At 37.6% G+C, this 26,909-nt stretch overlaps 1 protein-coding gene across 5 annotated transcripts in view; it reads right to left on the bottom strand.

Moving 5' to 3' along the window:
• Positions 1-26,909, bottom strand: part of Tmem161b (transmembrane protein 161B) — a 104,093-nt gene that overhangs the window by 16,300 nt on the left and 60,884 nt on the right. For 3 of the 5 annotated variants that reach the window (XM_055604067.1, XM_055604068.1, XM_055604070.1), the window contains 2 exons: positions 13,240-13,396; positions 12,046-12,102 (listed from right to left, as the gene is read on the bottom strand). In XM_055604067.1, coding sequence (XP_055460042.1) covers positions 12,046-12,102; positions 13,240-13,396 — 214 coding nt within the window. Of the gene's footprint in view, positions 1-12,045; positions 12,103-13,239; positions 13,397-26,909 lie in introns of those variants that run through there. The other 2 variants (XM_055604069.1, XM_055604071.1) reach the window with 2 other exon arrangements.

Below are 26,909 nucleotides of genomic sequence, written 5' to 3'. Positions count from 1 at the left end.
ATACCAGACAGTACTATGTAAACTGCCAAGGGAAGGAAGAAATCAATAGTTCTACCTAGCTGTGATGCTTATGAACCACAATGACCAACATGGCAAAATATCCCTAAGGGAGCAATAGTGGCATTCATATTTTAGCAGTGACCAACAGCTGTCAAACTGGACTTAATGTTCACTCAAAAGCAGGGAAATCATGCCTGGTACTTGAAACCTACCAACCACCTGGGACTGGTGAAGGCTTCACCCCTCCACCCCCCAAGACAGGGCTTCTCTGTTTATAACCGTGGATGTTCTGGAACTTGCTCTGTAGACCAGGTTGTCCTTGAACTCAAAGAGATCCACCTGCTTCTGTCTCCTGAGCGCTAAGATTAAAGGTATGTACCACCATTGTCTGGTTAAAACTTAAAACTTACAGGTAAGTATAGCTTCTCCTCCTACAACAAATAGAGAACATCACAGAAAATCACAGTAAAATAACACAGCTGTCAAAAGACCATGGGGACCTCAGCCCAAACTGATACATCAACATTAGAACTCCTGTTAATACCTAAGGCTCAGAGAACATTTAGACTATGGAGCAAAAGGATTATGAGAACCAGAGGATCAGGAAATCTGCTGTATCTCCTAGAATTGGCTGCATAAATAACACCTGAATCATGAAAATATCAATACTCATGCTAATGTAAAAGAGTGGGAAAAATCTTACAGGGTCCAATTCCCTAGACAAAGAACTACAAGCAATTAAAGACTACTAACAGAAGGGGAAGTTTCGATTTATGTATTTTTGCATCATTCTCTCTCTCTCTCTCTCTCCACACACACATACACACACACACACACACACACACACACACACACAGACTATAGTAATAATCAAAGGAAAAAAGGGCATCAATTTGAGAGGGAGTGAGGTGGGACATGAAAAGAATTGAAGAAAGAAAAAGGGAAGAAGTGATTAATATATATAGTTATATACTAACTGAATGTATATTTAAAAAATACATTGACACACATATACATACATATATGTAGACACACACACACACACACACACATATGACCCTGAAAGAATCCAAAGTCTCTAATCAATTTTAGCAATGCATAGATACCTCAACATACATAGATAAATGTAATTCATCATGTAGTTAAGATAAAAACAAAACAAAAAAAAACAGAAACATCACCACCGTAATTAAAAAAGCTTTGACAAAATCCAGTATCCCTTCATCATAAAAGTAATGAAAAGGCTGGTGATGGAGGAAGTGTATATCAACATAATAGAAGATACATATAATATGTCTTTGGCTAATATCATACTAAATGTAGAAAAACTTAAACACATTCACATTAAGATCTAGAATAGGATAAGAATGTCCACTCTTCCCACTTTTATACAATATAGTTTGAAGTCTAAGGTAGAGCAAAAAGAGAAAAGAAAAAAAAAAGGGATACAAATAGGAATAAAAGAAAAAATATCCCCTTTTTGTAGAAGATATTTAAGAGACCCTTAAGATGCCACCAAAAGCTTTTAGAGATGATAAACTCTTTCAGCAAAGTAGGAAGATACCAGAACATACAAGAACCAACAGCCTTCCTATACAGCAATGACAAACACTGAAAATGAATTCCCATTGACAATAGCCATAAATATATATATATATATATATATATATATATATATATATCTAGGAATGAACCAAGAATGCTACAATGAAAACTTAACAACAGAGAAGAAAGGAATTAAAGAGGACACTAGGAGATTGAAGAGCTTCCATGCTTATGGATTGGAACAAGTAATCTTGTGAATATGGCCATCCTACCAAGAGCAACCTATAGATTCAATGTAATTCCAATCAAAATTCCATGGATATAGAAAACCAAAAACCAATCCCAAGTCTTACCAGGCAAACAGGAACTGGGATAGCTAAGGCAGTCATATGCAAAAAAGATACTACAGGAGGTACCATAATACCTGATTTATACAACATAGACACAGTAATAAATACACACTATGGCAGTGGCACAAAAACAGAGAAAAATGAAATAAAATTGTGAAACCAAATGTAAGTTCATGTAACTACAGCTACCCAATTTTTGGCAAAGATGTCAAATATATATTGAAGAAAAACTGTACCTTAATCAAATGATGCTGGGAAACCAGAATAACAGCATGCATGAAAATAAAACTAGATGTACAAAAATCAACTACAAAAGCATCAAGGACCACTTCAACATAATCCCGACATCATGAAACTCGTACAGGAAAAAGTAGGGTGCATGCCTCAACTTAGAAGGACAGGTAAGACCTTGGGAAATAAGACTCGAGTGCCTCAGGAAATAAAAACAACTGATAAATGGGATCTCACCAAACTAAAAAACTTCAGTACAGGAAACTGAAACAAGCGAAAAGGCCCATATTTGGCAGGTATTCATTTAACAGGGATTAATGTCCAACATATACAAAGAGCTCCAAAAACTAAACATTGAGAAATATCAAGAACTCAACTAAAATATGGACTACGGAATGGAGCATAAAATTCTCAAAAGAAAAAACTAAAAAGTGCCAGGAAACACTTTAAAAAGTGCTTACTGGAGGATCCAAGATGGTGGTGACCAGAGTGCACCATATCTAGGGGGCAAAGGATCTGAAACTCCAAAATTGGTGAGTGATGGGGCTGCAGAACTCAAAACAACGACATCGAGGCTTCCTGGAAGAAAGGGGACTAATTCTGAACTGAGACCATTTAGATTCTGGCCACCCGTGGACTCTTCCGTGGATTTCTCTGGGGGCTCAATCCACAGGCATTTCCCTGTATCCACTTCCCCTACTCCCACTTTGGTAGCCTGCAGTGCCTGGCCCCCAGTGCCAGTGGCTCCTAGCAAAGAAATCCCGCCTCCTCGGAATCTAGGAAAGAGAATACTCAAACCTCCCCCCCCCAACCCCCAGCACTCCCCTGGAACTGGCCAACATAATCCTTCCCTGGCAGAAGTGAAGGCTAAGGAGGTGGCCTGCAGCACTCGCCAGAGAGCAAAATGCCAGCCCCGAGTGCCAGCAGCTCCTATCAAAGAAAACCCAGCTCATGATCTGGGACAGAGAATACTCAATCTGCTCCCTCTCCCCGCCACGCTCCCCTGGGACCAGCCAAAATAATCCTTCCCTGGCAGAGGTGAAGGCTACAGAAGCTGCCTGCAGAGACCACCACAGAGCAGTGTCCGACTCCCAGTGCTGAGAGCTCCTAGGACAAAAGAAGATGAGGAGCAGCACTACATTCTCATCAAAGAAAAAATTCACCAAAAGGACATCACAATTCTGAACATCTATGCCCCAAATACAAGAGCGTCTACATTTGTAAATGTAACATTATTAAAGCTTAAATCACACATTGATGAACACATTAATAGTGGGAGACTTCAATACCCCACTATCAACAAGGAACAGATCATATAGACAGAAGCCAAATAGGGAAATAAAGGCACTTACAAAGGTCCTAATTCAAATGGACCTAATAGATGTCTATATAACTTTTCACATTCCTTTCAACACCTAATGGAACCTTCTCCAAAATAGACGATATAGTTGGTCACAAAGCAAACCTCAACAGATACAAGAAGATTGAAATAATCCCCTGTATTCTATCTGACCACCATGGACTAAAGCTCGACCTCAACAACAAAGGAAATAGCAAAAAGCCTACATGCACATTGAAACTTGACTTGATACTCAATGACAGCTGGGTTAAGGATGAAATAAAGAAAGGAATTAAAGACTTCCTAGATTTCAATGGACATAAATGTACAATATACCCTAATTTATGTGACACAATGAAAGCAGTGCTCATAGGAAAATTCATAGCAGTAAGTACCTTCAAGAAGAAATTTGTAACATCTCATACAAGCAACTTAATGGCCAACTGAGAACCTTAGGACAAAAAAAAAAAGCAGAGACACCCAAGAGGAGCAGATGGCTAGAAATAATCAAACTCAGAGCTGAAATCAATCAATTAGAATCAAATAAAACTATTCAAAGAATTAATAAAACCAAGAGCTGGTTCTTTGAGAAAATCAACAAGATAGACAAATCCTTAGCCAAGCTAACTAAAAGGCAGAGAGAAACTATCCAAATCTATAAAATCAGGCGGGGCATAACTACAGACACTGAGGAAACCCAATCATTAGGTTGTACTACAAAAGCCTGTATGCCACAAAATCTAAAAATCTAAAGGAAATAAATAATTTCTTGATAGGTTCCATTTACCAAAATTAAGACAAGATCAGGTAGAAAGATTGAATAGTCCTATATGCCCCGAGGAAATTGAAGCAGTAAGTCATCAACAGTCTCCATTCCAAAAAAAAAAAAAAAAAAAAAAAAAAAAAAAAAAACCCCGGAAAAAAATGAAAAAAAAAAAAAAAAAAAAAACCCATACAAAAAAAAAAAAAAAAAAAAAAAAAAAATTTAAGCTCTGGGACAGATGGTTTCAGTGCAGAATTCTACCAGACCTTGAAAACAGTGCTAAGTCCAAGCTATTCGCTTCAAAGTATTTCACAAAATAGAAACAGAAGGAACATTACCAAACTCACTCTATGAAGCCACAGTCACCTTGATACCTAAATCAGACAAAGACCTAACAAAAAGAGAACTTCAGACCTATCTCTCTCATGAACATTGATGTAAAAGTACTCAATAAAATACTTGCAAACCGAATCCAAGAACACATAAAAGATATCATCCACTATGTCCAAGTAGGCTTCATCCTTGGCATGCAGGGGTGGTTCAATATACAGAAAACCATCAATGTAATTCTCCCATATAAACAAACTGAAGGAGAAAAACCACATGATCATCTCCTTGGGCGCCAAAAAAGCATTTGACAAAAATCCAACACTCATTTATGTTTACAGTTTTGGAGAAATCGGGGATATATGGCACATACCTAAACATAATAAAGACAATATACAGCAAGCCTGTAGACAACATCAAACTGAACGGAGAGAAACTTAAATCAATCCCACTGAAATCAGGGATAAGGCAAGGATGCCCACTTTTCCATATCTTGTCAACATAGTATTTGAAGTTCTACCTAGAGAAATAAGACAATTAAAGGAGATCAAGAGAATACAAATTGGAAAGGAAGAAATAAAGTATCACAATTTGCAGATGATATGACAGTATACATGAGCAACCCCAAAAATTAAACCAGAGAACTCCTTCAGTTGATAAACACCTTCATCAAAGTGGATGGATACAAAATTAACTAAAAAAAATCAGAAGCCCTCCTATATACCTATAAAGACAAAAGGGATAAGAAAAAAATTAGGGAAACAATACCCTTCACAATAGCCACTAATAACATAAAGTACCTTGGTGTGATTCTAACCAAGCAGTGAAAGACCTTTTTGAAAGAAAGTTCAAGTCTCTGAAGAAAGAAATTGAAGAAGATATCAAAAGATGGAAAGATCTCCCGTGTCCATAGATTGGTAGAATTAACAGTGAAAATGGCCATCCTACCAAAAGCAATCTACAGATTCAAGGCAATTCCCACCAAATTACCAAGACAATTCTTTACAGACCTTGAAAGAACTTCATATGGAAGAACATTTCCAACTTCATATGGAAAAACAAAAAACCCAGAATTGTCAAAACAATCCTGTACAAGAACAGATCGTCTGGAGATATCTGCATCCCTGATCTCAAGCTGTACTACAGAGCAACAGTAATAAAAACTGCATAGTACTGGCAGAGGAACAGAATGGTGGATCAATGGAATCAAATAGCAGACCCAGAAATACACCCACACACCTATGGATACTTGTTTTTTGACAAAGAAGCAAAAATCATTCAGTGGAAAAAAGACAGCATCTTCAACAAATGGTGCTGGTATAACAGGATGTCTACATGCAGAAAAATGCAAATAGATACATATTCATCACCCTGCACAAAACTAAAGTCCAAGTGGATCAAAGACCTCAACATAAAAATGGACACACTAAATCGGTCAGAAGAAAAAGTGGGGAAGAGCCTAGAACTCTTTGGCATGGGAGACAGCTTTCTGAATAGAACACCAATAGCACAGGCTTTAAGATCAACAATTAATAAAAGGGACCTCATGAAAGTGAAAAGCTTTTGTAAAGCAAAGGAAACTGTTGTCAGAACAAAACAACAGCCTAAACTGGGAAAGGATATTCACCAACTCTATATATGACAGAGGGCTAATATCCAGAATATATAAAGAACTCAAGAAGTTAAAAACAAAGCAAGTAATCCAATTAAAAAATGGGGTAGAGAGCTAAACAGAGAATTCTCTGTAGAGGAATATACAAGGCAGAGAAACACTTAAATGCTCAACATTCTTACCTATCAGGGAAATGCAAATTAAAAAGACCCTGAGATTTCCCTATATACCTATCAGAATGGCTAAGATCAAAAACTGTAGAGATAGCACATGCTGAAGAGGAGGTAGAGAAAGGGGAACCCTCCTTCATTGCTGGTGGGAATGTAAACTTGTACAACCACTTTGGAAATCAATATGGCACTTTCTCAGACAATTAGGAATAGTGCTTCTTCAAGATCCAACCATACCACTCCTAGGCATGTATCCAAAATATGCTCAAGTACATAACAAGGAGATTTGTTCACCCATGTTCATAGAAGCTTTATTCATAAATAGCCTGAACCTGGAAACAACCCAGATGTCCCTCAACTGAGGAGTGGATACAGAAATTGTGGTACATTTACAAAATGGTGGGATCTAGAAAAGATCATCCTGAGTGAGGTATCTCAGAAGCAAAAAGACACAGTATATACTCACTTAAAGTGGATACTAGACATATAATATAGGACAAACCTACACAAATCTGTGTACCTAAAGAAACCAAGCAAGGAGGACCCTGGGTAGGCCGATCAATCCTCACTCAAAAAGACAAACAGGATGGACATCTGAAGAGGAAGAAAACAGGGAGCAGGACAGGAGTCTACCATAGAGGGCCTCTGAAAGACTCTACTAGCACACGCTGAGACATATAACCAAACTTTGGACCCAGTGCAGGGAATCTTATGAAAGAAGGGGGAGTTAGTAAGATCTGGAGAGGACAGTAGCTCCACAAGGAGAGCAACAGTACCAAAATATCTGGGCACAGGGGTCTTTTCTGAGACTGATACTCAAACCAAGGATCATGCATGGAGATAACCTAGAACCCCTGCTCAGATGTAACCCATGGCAGCTCAGTATCCAAGTGAGTTCCCTAGTAATGGGATAAGGGACTGTCTCTGACATGAAGTCTGTGGCTGGCTTTTTGACCACGTCCCCCTGAGAGGGGAAGAACCTTACCAGGCCACAGAGGAGGACAATGTCCTGATGAGACCTGAGAGGCTAGGTTCAGATGGAAGGGGAGGAGGACCTCCCCTATTAGTAGACTTGGGAGGGATGAAGGTTGGGATTGGGAGGGAATGAGGGAGAGGGCTACAGCTGTGATATAAAGCGAATAAACTCTAATAAAAAAATAAAATAAAAATTAAAGAAAGGAAAAAAGTGCTCAGTATCATTAGCCATTAGAGAAATGCAATTAAAGCTATTTTAAGATTATGTCACCCTAATCGACAGAGCCATCTCCAGTAATGCAAATGACAAGAAAAGCTGGCATAGATGTGGTAAAAGGGAAACTCTTACACACTGTTGGTGGAAGTATAAAGTAGTGGAAATCAGCCTCAAGGGTTTCAGGAAGTTCTAAATAAAACTGCTATACAGCAGTACAGGCCCAGCTATACAGACATTAAAAGGGAACATATTAAAAGGGCCTTCCTCTGAAACACTTATACATTCATATATACTGTTCCTTTATTCATAACAGCAAGAAAATGAGACAGCCAGGATAAACCAACAGATGACTAGGCCGGGAAAATGTACATACAATGTTATGTTGTTCAGGTACAAAGAATAACAAAATAAAGAAATTTGCAGGTAAGTGAATAGAATTTGAAGACTGGCATCTTAGGCCCCAAAGCATAAATAGCTCAACTTCCCTCTTATTTTTGTATCCTAGTTGCAAACTTATGTGTGTTTAACTTGGAAGACAAGTTGAAGCCAGGAAATTAAAAGGGGATATGGGAAGTACATTAAAGGAAGAAGAGAAAATAGATTATAGGTTAAAAATAAAGAGTGCTAGACTATTGGGGATGGAAAGGTGTACGCAGGAAAGGACATATAAGGAAGGGTGTATGAAAATCAAATGAAAGCCTGTAAGGATTCATGTGATATGAAAGAAAGGCAGTTGGGCCAGAAGTTAACGAATTAAGTGGGACTAGGATGGGACAGTGGATAAGAAGAAAGAAAATAGCAGGTAGGTTAAACAAAACTTAGGATGTATGAAAAAGCATTACAGAAATTAGTTTAGCAAGTTAATTTCTAAACAATAGTTTGAATAGAAAGAACCTGCATAGACGGACAATGCTACTCCCAGAATACACAGGTTATTAAATGAAAATCACAGAAAAAGTAACAGAAAGGAGACTATTTTCCAAGTAGAAATATTAGTCAATATCCAAGTATAATTTACATTTTAATGAAATAAGCATAAAACCTCTCATTTTTCACAAATTCATGATTATTTTTAAAAACATAACTATGTTTCTACTTAAGTGATTTTCATATAAACTGAAATTTGTCCAACTAGGGAAAAAGATATTATATACTCATTTTGTGATTATTATAAAAAATTGTTAGTATATTTCTCCTATTCAAATGATTAAGCTACCCACATCTATTTTTCTTGGTGGAAAACCAACTAAAATATATTACACTTTTAATTCTACATCACAAAGAGAGAGAGAGGGAGATAAAACCCTAAAAACAATAACAAATCTCTACTTATTACCTATCTAGTAAAATCCTTTTCAAGATAATCATTCCAATTCAATAGTACAAAAAGTTTATAATATTACCTTAACACTTATTCATATTTTCTTTCTTAGATGTACAGGCTTAATTATTACTCAGGGGAAAAAGGAACATAAATTCTTCCAAAAGTTAAAAAACTTACCATGCATATTTTAACCTATATCACAAAATAAGCTTATAATGAGCCAGGCTCAATCTAACCAGATTACAGAGAAAAATACCAAAGATATTCTGAAAGCATAAACATGACCTTTATTTTAAAAACAAAAATGATCGCGGTTCTAGATTAAAATAAAAGGCCACTCTTGAATTTTGTGTTTCAGAAACAAAACAAAAAAATCACTTCACAGCTAAAAGGAGTAAGTCAAACTAATTATAAATCAGTAGATAGAAATTAGGTCCTATTATTCAGCTTCCCTCTTTCATCCCAGAACTCTGACCAGAAATCTTAGTATTTTGAAAGGCCTGGTGTCATAAAAGACCTATTTAAGTTTAAGAAACAGGCCTGGGAATGGCATACTGGCTCACTCTCTGAAGGCATGTGTTGCCAAGCCTAACAACCCTGAGTTTGATCCATAGGAACTGACATGAATGGTAGAGAAATAAGTTCCTCATGTTGTCCCCTCACCTTTATATGTGTGCATATACACACAAGATAAGCTTAGACATGTTTGTTACATAGAGTTCTCAAGTTCAGGTTAGTACTTTGGCCGAGATCTGTTCTTTTCTCACTGGACTTGACATCTAAAGCAATATACTGCAGAATCCCAATTTCCATGTTAATTTAAAGCAGAATGTTTGTTTAAAAAAATTATAATTTATAACCTTTTAATAGGTTAGAGGTAGCACCTGAGCTGCTCAACTTTGGTATAGCTACCTATTAACCACAACAAATAAGGTAATATTTAACTTAAATACCTTTTCATGTCTACAAATAATACTGCCTCAACTGGAAAACTGTAGTACTTACTTTCATTTAAACTATTTTCAACTTCTGGTTTTATGAAAATTTTCATGTCTACATTCATGGCAAATTAAAAACTTAGCTAGGTATAAAAACAAACATAATAATACCTTACACTTTTAATATTGTATAATACAAACATTGTAGCTGCAACTAATGACTTAGTTCTTTAGCCAAGTACAATAGGTCTAAGAAGCCTTAGAATTCTTTGTAGCATAGTTTTCTTGAAATTCATGTAATTGACACATCTCTCTGTGCTTCAGTTTATTCTCAAAGAAAGTTTATTTAAAAAAACCTACTTGTATGTTGTAAACTACTTTAACATTTTAAATGTTTTATTTCTATCACAGGATCAATGGCTTTTGCTATGATGACTTTATCTTTTTATTTTTCATATATTAATAGATGAGAATAAAATACTTAATAATTCTAAGATCAAGACATTTTTCCTATAACTCTAAGACATCAATACAAAACAGAGGTGATTACTACAACTGCTTCCTTGTGCTGCGAGGCCATCACTGTTATCTTCCTTACACTGTAGCACAAGACATAAATGGACTGAAACCTAACGACTGGGTCACCAATGGTGCACAGAAGTACAACTAGAGAGGAGGGAAGATAAGAATTAGTGTGGGTTTAAGAGTGCACTGATGACAAGAGGTAGCACACTTCCAGGTTCCAACATTTAAGTTTGGTGTCATATATTCAAAATGTCATTCTCATTCTTTTAGGGCTGTTAAGACTCTATAGAAATCATTTCTGCTGTCTGATTAAAAATGTCAATATAAGTGAAGAAAGAAAAAAACAAAATGATTATGGAAATAAAGCAATTAGTTTATGACTATTCACTGAACTGATTAAGTTATATGTATCTAATTTGAGAACTACATTAACTAAGAATATTTCATTAGTAAAATCTGCAGAGAATTTCTGAATCAATTAATGTATATGTGCTCAGAGTTCCACAGAGCTACTGTCCCATGCAGTAATAGAAACTTGCATTTGATTCATAAGCAAGGACAAACAATAATGAAATGAAGAAATCCCAGACACAAGTCATTTCTATTAGACTTAGCTCATATAGTTAAAGATGGAAACAGTTAAAGCTAGGACAAGTAAAACTCTCAATACACTCTTTTTTGGTGTCAATACAGACATTTGAAATTTAATTTTGGTCTCTTGAATGTGCATAATTGCAGGTTATTAGCTCACAACCAATGTTAAATAAAGCTCATATACCCAGTCACACCCAATTCTACTTCCTCCCTTTTCCCCCGCTTCTTCACAAAGAGGTGAAGCTTAAAGAAAATTGCCTGGACTGTAAACTCAACCACTTTTTATACTCTCTACTATGAACACACAGCAAACTTAAATATTCCTGTGGGGAGATACTACTGTTTGAAACCTTTCATGACAACACCACTTCAATGGAGTAGAGCTAGTTTACTGCAGAAGACTGTGAAGGATTGCTGCCATTATACAAAACAATATGAAATGAAATGAAAAATGACAGAAAATATATGAGTAGCCAGTTACAAGTGTGTGTTTGTTTCTGGTAGTAATATACTAATGGCTACACCACATAAAATAACCTGTAAAGGAAGCATATAAATTTCCATATAAGTATCAACTAAAGTGAAAAAAGAGGCATTTCATAAGTGATACTTCTCATTAATATCTTAAGATACAAAATAATGTAATCATAAAACTAGCATTTTCATAGAAGGGTTAAAAATGAAGAGTTCATGAACATTTTAAATGGCAGTAGAGTCTAAACAATAAACATAATGTTGAGAAAGTTAAGAAAATCTTTTAGAAAACCTAAAATTATAATTAGCACACATAAGAAATACAGACAATTCCAGATGCTAATGTGAGATTCTACTTCCTCTGCAATAGGTATCCCTAAAATGTTCAAAATAAAGAGATTCATCAGATAATCCCCTATCAGTGGACTTGGTGAGGGGCATGGAAGGAGATGAGGGAGGGAAGGTGGGACTGGGAGGAAATGAGGAAGGGGCTACAGCTAGGATACAAAGTGAATGAACTGTATTTAATATAAAATTAAAATAAAAAATTAAGTGCACAAAGCTTTGTTCAGTTAATCTAAAGGGTAAACATAGGACTTAAAAGCAAAATTTAACTTTCAGAGTACCAAAACAAACAGAACAAGTTCCAAGAGGGTCGTACCTCAGCGGGGAGAAGGAGGCACAACATGGTGTCAACAGAGTACCCAGTTCTTCAACACTTCAGAATTCTTAAGAAAAAAACTGGTTTTGGATTATCTACTGAGCCAAATTATACATCAGTAAAGACAACCAAGGCACACAAACTTAAAAAACCACTTTTCTAGTAATTGCAGAAGAGTTCATGTTTTCAGATAGATCGTGAGCCAAGAAACAGATCAAGGCACCAAAAGGGGACACAGAATTTTTTAGGAAGACAGCAAAGAACAGTGTTCCAGGACAAGAGCTATGTAAAATCTTATGAGGATGAGAATGGAGACCGCCAAGCAGGTACCAGTGCTGGATGGCAAGCCTGACGACTTGACTTCAGTTTGAGACCAACATGGTGGAGAAAACTGACTCTTGCAAGCTGCTCTCTCCCAACATGTACACACATATAGTAAAGTAGTGCATTAAACATAACTGCACACAGTTTATAAAGAAACGAGGGATCCAGAGCGATAGTTCTATGGGGGACAAAATGGAAATGATGTATTGACCTACTGATGGGCCATAGCACTAGGAAAACTCAGTTTCTAAAAAATAAAAATAAAAATAAATTATTCAAGAAAGACAATAAAATGTTTCTCTGCAAAGAATATTTTCATAGGTTGCACAGTCAAACTTAATGAAATGTTATCTCTATTGGGGGAATAGAAGAGGAAAAGGAAAAATAATAATATACATGTTCCAGGATCAAAAAGTAATTAATAATTAAGTACCTGGAAGAAAAATTTCCTTTATTCCTACCATGTACAAAAGGCTCGTAAAAAGGCAAAAATGGCTGGTAGCCTTTCTGATACTCTGTGTGGATAAAAAAGAAATTGAATGAGGTGACAGCTTTCTCTACTTTTTACTTTTTAAACTATGCTACTATTTTGAAATTTTAACAAGTTAAAATTTTGATTAAATACATAAAGATTAAATACATAAAGAATTATGATTAAATACATAAAGAATTTTGATTAAATACAACCAAGTTATACTGTATAAGAAACTGTCAAACAATAAATTTAATATATCCTAAAAATTCTGTAAAGAATTCAACAAAGGAAACTTCTCTAACAATCAATGAAATTTAAAAAAATTAAACACAATGTCTAATAATATTTAGTTAAAAAAACAAAGTTTGCAGTGTTATTGATGGTTTGAAGGATACATTGCAAAAGACAAAACCAGGAGGCACCAGACTAAGCTGATATTCATTTCCTGTGTAGGTTTCATGAAACTGTAGTAGACTTCAGTTACTAAATACACAATGGTAGCAGCCACCGTGAAATCCACCAGCCACTGGTATTCTGGAAAGTAATGCAGTGCTGAAAAGTAAAAGGCCAAAAAAAGTTTCAGTTAAACTTTAAGCTTATGAGGATATATCATACAATTTAAAGTATGTCAGACTTTATTCTATCTGCAGATGTGAACTGTAAAATTTGCAAATATTAAAAAAATGCAGCCGAAAGTCAAATTTTTAGCAATTAAAACTACACTTTGATGATTTATAAATTAAGTAATGAAAACAATCCTAAACTTATTACTACAAATTATTTAAACTGCTGTTAAAACATGAATGCAAATATATTGGTGTTTTCTTAACCAATTACCTTATTTTTTACAAAAATTACACGAATAATTTTCTTTCACTGTATCTAGCTATAATAACCTTACATTCAATGAATACAACTTGGTTTAAAATACAAAAGTTTTGCATTGACTTCAAGATTTAAACTTTGCTTTCATCACCGACAAAGGCCTAGTGATTCTGTGAGTTACTGCACACGTAGTGAACAAACATACTGCTTATCCTCAGGAGCAAAACTGTTACAGATGTGCTCTGTGATTTTACATAACAACACAGCCCTTCAACAAATGATTCCATAATTCAGTGCCTAAATTCACAAAAAAAAATGCTCTGACAGTACATGTAATTCCACTGCTCTATGGATTTCATTTCATTTAAACTTTTCACAAAGCATAGTGTGGCTTATTTCCTAGCTATCAATTATTTCCATAGTTATCAATTGTGTACATAGCTAAGCAAAGTAAAACTGATATTCTTAGCCATATATTAACCCATATGGTCACCTTTTAATGTTTATTTAATAATGAGATAGTATAAGTCTCTTTAGTAGAATACTGGGAGTCAAAAGATGTTCCCAGAGGCCAGAAAGCTTGGTCACAAATGGCTTGCTTCTATGAGGCACTTGGTTCAATGAGTACCACGAAAAAGACAAGAAATTCAGAAAACGTCCTCTGTATGTATATCCATGGATGACATGTGACATGCATTCACAACATAAACACCAAGGCACCCTTACCCTGGTAAGAAGAATGTACCTGATATTAAATAACCAGTTGTTAAACTAATACCATTTGCAAGCAGTTCTCAAAACTGTTCACATGAAACCATATGCTCAAGAAACTATATGCTATGGGATGGACCTAGGACTTCTGCACATATGTAACAGGTGTGAAGCTGGGTCTTTATGTGGGACTCCTAAAACATGAGCAGAGACTATCTCTAACTACATTGTCTGCACTTTCCCCAAACTGGGTTGCCCTCTCGAGCCTCAATAGAAGATGCAACTTGATATTCCAAGGAGATATCCATGGGAGGTCTCCCATTACCTGAGGAGAAAAGGCAGACAGGTGGTAGGGAAGGGGAAATGAAAAGGAGGGCCTGGAAGGAAAGAGGAGGGAGGGAAAGCTGTGATTAGGATGTAAACAAATAACTTAAAAAATAAAAATAAATAAACTACATGCTAAAGCCATAGTACCTAAGTGTATTGTTTAAGTTAAGATAGCCAAGTTATCATTGGTTTGTTTTATAACATCCAGAATATAACTGTGCCCAGTTATTAATTAATTTATACCTTAGAAAAAAGTCTATGAAGTGATTCCAAATGATATTCTGCTATACTAACAAAATATATTGGTGCCTAGACCAATTGTCATCAGATACAGTAACTGACAGTATCAGATGAAGAGACCCACAGCCAAACATTAGGCAGAGCTCAGGGAACCCTTCAGAAGAGGGCAAGGAAGGACTGTAGGAGCAAGAGGGGTCAAGGACACCGGAGAATCAACAAAGCAGGGGTTCTGAGGCTGAGTGGCAACCACAGATCCTTATGGGCCCTCTGCATTCAGGCTCTGATTGTTTAGCTCTGATTTCGTTGGACAGCTAACAGTACATGGGAGTGGTGATGTTTCTGACTTTTTTGCCTGCTTGTAGGACCCTTTTTCTTCTACTGGGTTGCCTCACCCAGCCTTGATATGAGGGCTTATGGCCAGTCTTATTGCATCTTGTTATGCCATGCTCGTTATTAACAGAGGGAACCTTGCTCTTTTCTGAAGGGAAACAGAAGAGCAATGGATCTGGGCCGGGGCAGAAAACTGGGAGAAACAGAGGCTGCGCTTAAGATGTGTAAGAGAAGAAATAAAATAAAATTTTAAAGAAAGGCCATTGTTATTGATATCTACCCCAAGACCTCTGAATAAAACATATAGTGAGGTGTTTGGCAAAGTGGCTAGTAATTTTTTCAATAAATATTAGCTGTTAATAAAAATAGCAACAATATACAGAAACCAGTGAGCACTTTCACACGAGTATACAGAACTATACATGTGTGAAAGAGCATGAAATAGTCCTCGGAAAGATCAAATTAAAAAACAATACTTTATGCATTATCTGAAGTATTATTTAAGCTGCTGTAGCGCCACTTTACTATGTGACAAAATACACCAAAAGTCATCAGAATAGATAAGAAATGACAAATACAAACGCATCAAAGGCAAATCCACCAAACAAACAAACTAACAAACAAAACAAACATTGAAATTCTTAAGATCTACCACCAAACATAAGGGCACAAGTTCATAAAAGAAATACTAGGAGGGAGGCAGGGCAAGATGGTGGCACCTGGAGGACTCTCATTCTGAGCAGCAGCAGCAGGATCAACACAGTGACCAGCAATCAGAACTCGCGGCCATAAAACACAATCATTGTGTTCCCCAGGTGAGAGGATACCCCACAGTGGGGGATTCAATCAGCTTTTAACTCAACCAGCTAAACCACAGAAGAGATCCCGGTTCCGTCAGACACTTGGCTGTCGGCCGCCAGCCCCAGCCCAAGCCCAGAGCCACAAGCCAGTGTCTCTGGTCACGGTCCCAGACAGAACCATGCGCACCACACTATCAGACACTGGAATTTTCAGTCGAGAGATAATCCCACTGTACAGGAAACGATTGGGACCGACCTTAGGTCACCCAGATATCCTCTGGAAAAGACTCAGGTTCCACGGGCGCCCCAGGAGCCAGCCCGGAGCCAGAGCCGGGACCCAGGCTCCTGCACAGAGCCCTGCCTGCCTGCGTGCCTGATTCGCCGCCTGAGATAGAACTGTGGGCACCAGGGCACCAGCGAATGAGTTTCACTGTCCCGTGCAAACACACAGGGAGGGAAACGGCTGGTCTGATCTCAGAGCACTTAGCCAACACCCACAACCCGAAAAGGTCTCGGGAAAATTACCCAGTTTAGGGAGACACTCAGGCTCCCAAAGGCTGGAAAGGCAGACCCAGGCAGTTTCTGCGCACCAGACAGCTGGCGGAGACTGAGCTACCATCACTCAGCTGTGCTCCAGACACAGGCAGTTTCTGCGGCCAGCCAGCTGGCAGAGACTGAGCAGTGCACACCAGGGCAAACAAAGAGACTGGGAGTCCCTGTCTCCAGAGAATCCACATGAAAGAAAGGACACTGTACTGACTTAAATCACCCAGTCCTTCCCTGGAAAAAGACTAGCAGACCAGCGGGGCCCAGCCGCCATCACTCAGCTGTGCTCCAGACAAAGGCACAAACAGTTGATGAGCGCCAGATGTCTAAATGGGTCACAGCAGCTGATCATTAAATTTACAGCAAGAAACCCAGAAACAGGGCAGCTGTCCTCAGGACTTCCCTGGGTGAGAGGAGAACCCTCTCGACTAACAAAGACCACAGTTACCACTCACATCTCTATCCCTGAGGTGAGCAGCAGCAACTCCTGAAAAAAACGCCAGCCATCTAGGGACTATACCCAAAAAGCTGAGAAGACATCCTTCAGGAAAAACCAGCTTTCTGCAAAGGGAATTCCTTCCACCACAGGATCCCCAGGAACCACCATAAAATAACACCAAACACCTAAGATAGCACAATGGGTAGAGGACAGCGTAAAAGCTCAAGCAACAAAAGACAGAGCAATATGGCATCTCCAGAACCCAGTTACCCAGGGGCAAGTAGCCCTGGACACCACAGCATAACTGAAATCCAAGAAGATGACTTAACAACTATGCTCATGAAGATGATAACAGAGGAAACAAATAAGATACGTAAAGACATAGAGGAAGATAAACTCAAACAGAATATTGCCTTCCATAGAGGAAGCTGCAGCCAAACAGTTTATGGCCTTTAGAAAGGAAATGCTTAAAGCACTGAATGAAATAAAAGAAAGAAAGTTGAAGGAACTAAAAGAAAAAGAGGAAAGTACAATCAGACAGGTGAAGGAAGTTAACAAAACAACTCAAGACCGGAAGATAGAATTGGAAAAATTAAAGAAAACACAAATGGAGGAAATAATGGAGAGGAAGAATCAAGGGAAGAAAACAGGAACTACAGAGGTAAGCATAACCAAAAGACTATAAGAGATGGAAGAAAGAATCTCAGGTGTAGAATATACAATAAAAGAAATCGATGTATCTGTCAAAGAAAATGTTAAATCCAAAAATTCCTGACACAGACCGTTCAAGAAATCCAAGACAATATGAAAAGAAAAAAAGCCTAAGAATAATAGGTATAGAGGAAAAAGAAGACTCCCTTCTCCAAGGCCCAGAAAATATTTTCAACAAAATCATTGAAGAATATTTCCCCAATTTATAGGAGATGCCAATAAGAATACATGAGGCCTACAGAAAACCCAACAAATTTGACCAGAAAAGAAAATCCTCCCTCCACATAATAATCAAAACAGTAAGTATACAGAACAAAGGAAAAATACTAAAAGCTGCAAGAAAAAAAGGCCAAGTAACATATAATGGCAAACCCATTAGAATCACACCTGACTTTTCAACAGACACTATGAAAGCCAGAAGGGCCTGGATGGATATCATGCAGACCCTAAGAGAACACAGATGTCAGCCCAGGCTACTATACCCTGCAAAACTCTCAGTCCTCATAGACGGAGAAAACAAGATATTCAATGACAAAAACAAATTTCAACAATACCTACAAACAAATCCAGCATTACAGAAGACACTGGAAGGGAAAATACAACCCCAAAACATTAGCTTCTTTCAAGAAAACACAGGAAATAATTAACCTTACTACAGTAAAAAAGCAACCAAGCACACAACCTAATGACCACAGCAAACATCAAAATCAAGGGATCTAACAGCCATTGGTCATTAATCTCTCTCAACATCAATGGACTCAACTCTCCAATAAAAAGACACAGATTAATAGAATGGTACGTAAACAAAACCCAGCAATCTGTTGCATACAAGAAACACACCTAAGACACGAAGATAGACATTACCTGAGGGTAAAGGGTTGGAAGACGACTTTCCAAGCAAACTGACCAAAGATGCAAGCAGGAGTAGCCATTCTACTATCTGATAAAATAGATTTTCGACCAAAATTAATAAAAAGAGATGGGGAAGGACACTTCATACTCATCATAGGAAAATTCCTCCAGGAAGACATCACAATCCTGAACATCTATGACCCAAATACAAGAGCACCCACATTTGTTAAAGAAACATTGATAAAATTTAAACCACATATAGATCCCCACACATTAATAGTGGGGGACTTTAACACCCCACTCTCAACAAAGGACAGGTCAACAAAACAGAAATTAAACAAAGAAACAATGTCTCTGACAGAGGTCATGGATCAAATGGACCTAACAGACATTACAGAACTTTACACCCAAACATAAAAGAATTTACCTTCTTCTCAGCTCCTCATGGAACCTTCTCCAAAATAGACAATATAGTTGGTCACAAAGCAAGCCTCAACAGATACAAGAAGATTGAAATAATCCCTTATATCTTGTCTGATCAGCCTGGAATAAAGCTGGACCTCAACAATAACAGAAATAGCAAAAAGCTCACACACACATGGAAACTGAACAATTTGTTACTAAATGACAGCTGGGTCAGGGAAGAATAAAGAAAGAAATTAAAGTCTTTCTAGAACTCAATGAAAATGAAGACACAACATACCCAAACTTGTGCGACACAATGAAAGCAGTGCAAAGAGAAAAGTTCATAGCAACAAGTGCCTTCAAGAAGAAAGGCGAGACAGCTCATTCAAGCAACTTAATGACCCACTTAAAAACCCTAGAAAAAGAAGAAGCAGACACACCAAGAAGGAGTGGATGGCTGGAAATAATCAAACTCAGGGCTGAAATCAGTCAATTGGAAACAAATAAAACAATTCAAAGAATCAATGAAACCAAGAGCTGGTTCTTTCAGAAAATCAACAAGATCGACAAACCCGTAGCCAAGCTAACTAAAAGGCAGAGAGACACCACCCAAATCAACAAAATCAGAAATGAAAAGGGGGACATAACTACAGACACTGAGGAAATCCAAACAATCATTAGGACTTACTTCAAAAGTCTATATGCCACAAAATTTGAAAATCTAAATGAAATGGAAAATTCTCTTGATAGATTTGACTTACCAAAGCTGAACCAGGACCAGGTAAATCAATTAAATAGTCCTAAATCCCCCAAAGAAATAGAAGCGGTCATCAAAAGTCTCCCGTCCAAAAAAAGCCCAGGACCAGATAGCTTCAGCGCAGAATTCTACCAGACCTTCAAAGAAGAGCTAACACCAATTCTCTTCAAACTATTCCACAAAATAGAAATAGAAGGAACATTACCAAACTCATTCTATGAAGCCACAGTCACCTTGGTACCTAAACCTCACAAAGACTCAACAAAGAAAGAGAGTTCCAGGCCAATCTCCCTTATGAACATTGATGCAAAAATACTGAACAAAATACTTCCAAAACGAATCCAAGAACACATTAAAGATAATATCCACTATGACCAAGTAGACTTCATCCCAGGTATGCAGGGGTGGTTCAATATACGGAAATCCATCAATGTGATTCACCATATTAACAAACTGAAAGAAAAAAAACCACATGATAATCTCCCTAGATGCTGAAAAGACATTTGACAAAATCCAACATTGATTCACGTTTAAAGTATTGGAGATATCATGGATACAAGGCACATATCTAAACATAGTATAGGCGATATACAGCAAGCCTATAACCAACATCAAACTAAACGGAAAGAAACTTAAAGCAATCCCACTGAAATCAGGGACAAAACAAGGCTGCCCACTCTCCCCATATCTCTTCAACATAGTGCTGGAAGTCCTTGCTAGAGCAATGAGACAGTTGAAGGAAATCAAGGGGATACAGATTGGAAAAGAAGTCAAATTATCACTATTTGCAGATGATATGGTAGTACACGTGAGTGATCTCAAAAACTCCACCAGGGAATTCCTACAGCTGATAAACACCTTCAGCAAAGTGGCTGGATACAAAATTAACTCAAAAAAATCAGTAGCCCTCCTGTATACAAAAGACAAAAGGGCTGCGAAAGAAATTAGGGTAACAATACCCTTCACAATAGCCACAAATGACATAAAGTACCTTGGTGTAAACCCTAACCAAGCAAGTCAAAGACTTGTATGAAAAAATTTCAAGTCTCTGAAGAAAGAATTAGAGGAAGATATGAGAAGATGGAAAGATCTCCCATGCTCATGGCTTGGCAGGATTAACATAGTAAAAAGGGCCATTTTACCAAAAGCGATCTACAGATTCAATGCAATTCCCATCAAATTACCAACACAATTCTTTACAGACCTGGAAAGAAATTCTCAACTTCATATGGAATAACAAGAAACCCAGAATTGCTAAAACAATCCTCTACAATAAAAGATCTTCTGGAGGTATCTCCATCCCTGATCTTAAGTTGTACTATAGAGCAACAGTTTTAAAACCTGCATGGTACTGGCATAGAAACAGAATGGTGGATCAATGGAACCAAACGAGGACCCAGAAATAAACCCACACACTTATGGACACCTGATCTTTGACAAAGATGCCAAAACCATACAATGGAAAAAAGATAGCATCTTCAACAAATGGTGCTGGTCCAACTGGATGTCTCATGTAGAAAAATGCAAATAGATCCATACTTATCACCCTGCACAAAACTGAAGTCCAAGTGGATCAAAGACCTCAACATAAAACCAGACACATTAAATCGGCTAGAAAAAAAAGTGGGGAATACCCTAGAACTCATTGGTACAGGAGAAAACTTCCTGAACAGAACACCAACAGCACAGGCTCTAAGAGCAACAATCAATAAATGGGACCTCATGAAACTGAAATGCTTCTGTAAAGCAAAGGACACTGTCATCAAAACAAAGCGACTGCCTACAGATTGGGAAAGAATCATCACCAACCCTTTATCTAACAGAAAACTCATATCCAGTATATATAAAGAACTAAACAAGCTGAAAATCAACAAACCAAGTAATCCACTTAAAAAATGGGGAAAGAGCTAAAGAGAGAATTCTCTGTAGAGGAATATCGAATGGCAGAGAAGCACTTAAAGAAATGCTCAACCTTATTAGCCATTAGGAAAATGCAAATCAAAACAACCTGAGATTTCACCTTAAACCCACGAGAATGGCCAAGATCAAAAACTCAAGTGACAACACATACTGGATAGGTTGTGGAGAAAGGGGAACCCTTCTCCACTGGTGGTGGGAATGTAAACTTGTACAACCACTCTGGAAAGCAATCTGGTGCTGTCTCAGACAACTAGGAATAGCGCTTCCTCAAGATCCAGCTATACCACTCCTAGGCATATATCCAAAAGAGGCTCAAGTACACAAAAAGGACATTTGCTCAACCATGTTTGTAGCAGCTTTATTTATAACAGACAGAAGCTGGCAACAACCCAGATGCCCCTCAACTGAAGAATGGATGCAGAAATTGTGGTGCATCTATACAATGGAATATTACTGAGCAATGAAAAATAAGGAAATCATGAAATTTGCAGGTAAATGGTGGGACCTGGAAAGGATCATCCTGAGTGAGTTGTCCCAGAAGCATAAAGACACACATGGTATATACTCACTCATATAGACATACAACGTAGGACAAACCCACTAAAATATATGCATCTAAAGAAACCAAGCAAGAGAGAGGACCCTAACTAAAATGTTCAATCCCCACCTGAAAGGCAAAGAGGATGGACATCAGAAGAAGAAGAAAACAGGAAATAACCTAGGAACCTGCTACAGAGGGCCTCTGAAAGCCAGAAGAAGAAAACAGGAAACAAACTAGGAACCTACCACAGACGGCCTCTGAAAGCCTCTCCCCTGCAGACTATCAAAGCAGATGCTGAGCCTGATGGCCAACTGTCGTGCAGAGTAAATGGAATTTGATGTAAGAAGTGGGAAATAGTAAGAGCTGGAGAGGACAGGAACTCCACAAGGAGAGCAACAGAACAAGAAAATTTGAACACAAGGATCTTCCCAGAGACTCATACTCCAACCAAGGACTATGCATGGAGATAACCTAGAACCCCTGCACAGATGTAGCCCATGGCAGGTCAGTGTCCAAGTGGGTTACATACTAATGGGAAGAGGGACTGCCTCTGACATAATCTGATTGGCCTGCTCTTTGATCACCTCCCCCTGAGGGGGGAGCAGCCCTACCAGGCCACAGAAGAGGACAATGTAGCCACTTTTGAGGAGAAATGATAGACTAAGATCAGAAAGGAGAGAAGAACCTCCCCTTTCGGTGGACTTGGGGAGGGGCATGCATGCAGAAATGGGAGGGAGGGTGGGATTGGGAAGGGAGGAGGAAGGGGCTTATGGGGGGATACAAAATGAATAAAGTGTAATTAATAAAAAATAATAATAATAAAAAAGAAACTGAGTCTGTGTTAGGGTTAAAAAAAATTCCTAGGGCCACCTAGAATTTTTGATGATTTCACAAGTCTGTTGCAAGAGCTTGACCTGTCAGTCACTGCTAGCAGTCTACTTTTTATATTAAAAAAAAAAAAGAAACGAAAAAAGAGAAAAAAAAGAAATACTAATACAACTAAAATGACATTCTGACCCTTGAACAGTGATAGTAGGTGCCTTCATACCACACTCTGTCAAATAGGTCACCCAAATAAGTGCTACACATATTATAACCCAAATGGACCTAAAAGATATTTACAGAACATTTTACCCAATCACAAAAATATATATCTACTTCTCTGCATCTCATAGAACTTTCTCAAAAGTTAACCATACACTGTGTCAAAACAAGTCTCTACAGAAAGAAGAAAACTGAAATAACTCTCTGTATCCTTATCAGACCACCATGGATTAAAGCTGGATATTATCAACAGAAGCAACAAAATATTTACAAACTCATGGAAGCTGAACAACTCTCTACTGAGTGAAAAATGGGTCAAGACAGAAATAAAGAAAATAGAAACATTTTTAGAGTTCAATGAAAGCAAACACACAGCACATCCAAACCTATTGGATACATTGAAAATGGTTCTAAAAAGCAAGTACATAGCACTAAATACCTACATAAAAAGAAAGAGATCTCACATGAGCAGCTTAATAGCACACTTGAAAATTCTAGAGTGAAAGGAAGGAGGGGAGGAAAGGAGAAAGGGAGGGAGGGAGGGAAGGAAGAAGACCACAAAAGAGTAGACAGAGAAAATAATCAAACTCAGGGCCTAAATCAGTAAAATAGAAAAAAGGCCAAAAAGAATGAATGAAGAGTTGGCACTTTGAGAGAAAATCAATATGATGGAATAAACCCTTAGTCAAATTAACTAAAAGATGGCAAGAACAGATCCAAATTACTAAAATTAGAGATGAAAAGGGGAACATCAAACAGCCACCTAGGAAATCCAAATTTTAAGGACAGTCTTTAAAAATATGGACTTCACTAAACTAGAAAACCTAAAAGAAATGGATAAATTTCTTGATATAATTCAATAGTTAAATGATGATCAGATAAATAATTTAAATACCTATAACCCCCAGTGAAAAACAGAAGCAGTCTATCAACTATTAAAAGCCCAAGGAAAGATTAATTCAACACAGAATACTAACAGACCTTCAAAGAAGGTCTTCAAAGAAAAATTAATACCAATACTCCTTAAATTATTCTGCAAAATAGAAAGTGAACATTGTCTAATGCTTTTCATGAGGCCACTATTTCCCTGATACTTAATCCATACAAAGACCCACCAAAGAAAGACAATTACAAACCCATATCCCAGATGAGTATGGATGTAAGAATTCTTAATACTTGCAAACTGAATCCAAGAATAAAGTAGACTTCATCACAGAGATTCAGGGATCGTTCAGCATAACACATAAATATATAAACATAATCCACCAAATAAACATATTTTCAGCTTCATATGAAAAAACAAAAAATAGCCAAATAGCTAACAAATGTTGATTAGTAAAGGAGTTGCTATCATTATCACCATATCCTATATCAAGGTACCACTGATCTATATTAATAAAAACAGCATGGTGTTGTTACAGACATATTGATCAGTGGAATCAAACTGAAGAACCACACATAAGTCCACATACTTATGGACACCTGATTTTTGACAAAGAAGATAGAAACATACAATGGGAAAAAGACATAATCCTCAACATGCTGGACAAACAGGATGGCTGGCTATAGGGAAATGAACATAGATCCATATTTATCACCTTGTACAAAACACAACTTTAAATGGATCAAGGCCCTTAGCATAAGGCCAGATACACTGAATCTGATAGGAAAGAAAGTGGGAAATAGTCTTGAACAGAGAGATTTTCTGAACAGAACATGGATAACACAGACACAAAGAAAAATTAATCAATGGAACTTCACAGGACACCATCATTCGGACGAAGTTGCAGACTACAGAAAGAGAAAGATTTTTACTAAATACACATCCCATAGAGGGCTAATATCTAAAATATATAAAGAAAAATACTAGATATCAAGAAAGAAATAGCTGCCAGGTGGTGATGGCTCATGTCTTTAATCCCAGAACTTGGGAGGCAGAAGCAGGCAATCTCTGTAAGTTTGAGACCAACCTGTTCTACAGAATGAGTTCTAGGACAGTCAAGGATACATAAACAAACCCTGGAAGAGAGGGAAGAGAGGGAGGGAGGGACGGAGGGAGGAAGGAATGGAGGAAGAAAGGAAGGAAGGAAGGAAGGAAGGAAGGAGAAACTAATAGCCCAATTTTGAAATGTGGTACAGATCTACACAGAAAAAAATTTCTCAAAAGAGGAATGGGTGAGAAATGGCTGAGAAACACTTAGAAGAAATATTCAACATCCTTAGACACCAGGGAAATGCAAATTGAAACTACTTGGAAATTTTATCTTATACCAGTAAGAATGGCTAAGATCAATTAAACAAATGAAGGCTCATGCTGGCAAGGATGTGCGGTAAGGGGGGCATTCATTCAGAGCTGGTGGCACTGCAAACTTGTACAGTCACTACTGAAATTAGTGTAGACGTTCCTCAGGAAGCTGAGAATCAACTTACCTCAAGATCCATCTATATAACTCTTGGGCATATATATACCCAAAGGATTCTATATCCTACTACAGAAAAACTAGTATAACCATGGCTCATTGTAATAGTAAAAAATAAGAAACAACCTAGATGCCCATCAACTGATGATTGAATAATGAAAATGTGGTATATTTCACAATGAAATATTAGTCCGCTGATAAAGAAAAAGACCATGAAATTATGAAATGTTAGGTAATTGTATCAAGCTAGAAAAAAAAATTTCATTCAGAGTGAGATAGCCCAGACCCAGCACAACAAATATGGTATGTATTTGCTTATATGTGAATGTTAGCTTTTAAGCCTTCAATTGGCATTCTATAATCTATGTAATGATAAAGATTAGGTATAAAATAATGGACTAATAGGTAGAGAGACTCTCCCAAGGGAGCTGAAATGAAATACACAGTTATAGAGAGACATAATGGCCAGTTGAGGGCCATATGAAAAGTCTACTACTATAGAAATTTCCCAACATGTACACATATATAAACAAAATATAATTGGAGCCACCAATATCAATGCCCCAACTAGACATCTGTTAGCAGCAAGTGACACTTCAGTGCTGGGAATGGGTTACACCTAGTTGCATTGTTGGCCAAATGGGCCCCACAACTGGTTGCTTTCTGTAAAACTTCATGGCCTTAGTGCTGAAGACAGCACAGACAATTTCATCCAACACAAAGAAGTCAAGCTGGTACCTAACTAGAGCTTTCCACTGCTACTAACTAGTGTTTATGGATGGAACTCTGCGTGCTACCACAGGAGACACGTAACTATCAACCCAACTAAAAACGCTGGGATCTACAATGCTGACCAGCTTGCATGATATGCTGGTACAAAACTCACACCAAAAAAAAACCTCACACCCAACTACTCACTGACTGGATATAAGTCACACCCCAGCAGACAGAACCACTCCAGTGTCCAAGAATCTGAGACTGGATAGACTGTAGCCCTAAGGTAAACCAAATACTATTGTTCTGCTAAAGGAACGTAATAATGACAAATGATTCTTACAACAGTGTGCTATAGGTTGCTGTCATCAGAGAAGCATCCTCTTGCAGTAGATGGAAACTAACAACTGAACAATGTGCAGAGTGAGAGACTAGGGGAAGTCAGTCCTAAATGGGACATCTTTATCAAATTGCTCCCCACAG

The sequence above is a fragment of the Psammomys obesus genome, unplaced genomic scaffold (genome assembly GCF_907164565.1).
Source record: "Psammomys obesus unplaced genomic scaffold, mPsaObe1.curated_primary_1811, whole genome shotgun sequence".
Classification (NCBI taxonomy): domain Eukaryota; kingdom Metazoa; phylum Chordata; class Mammalia; order Rodentia; family Muridae; genus Psammomys; species Psammomys obesus.
Note: the sequence above shows the minus strand (reverse complement) of the source record. Positions and strands in the feature narration are given on the sequence as shown.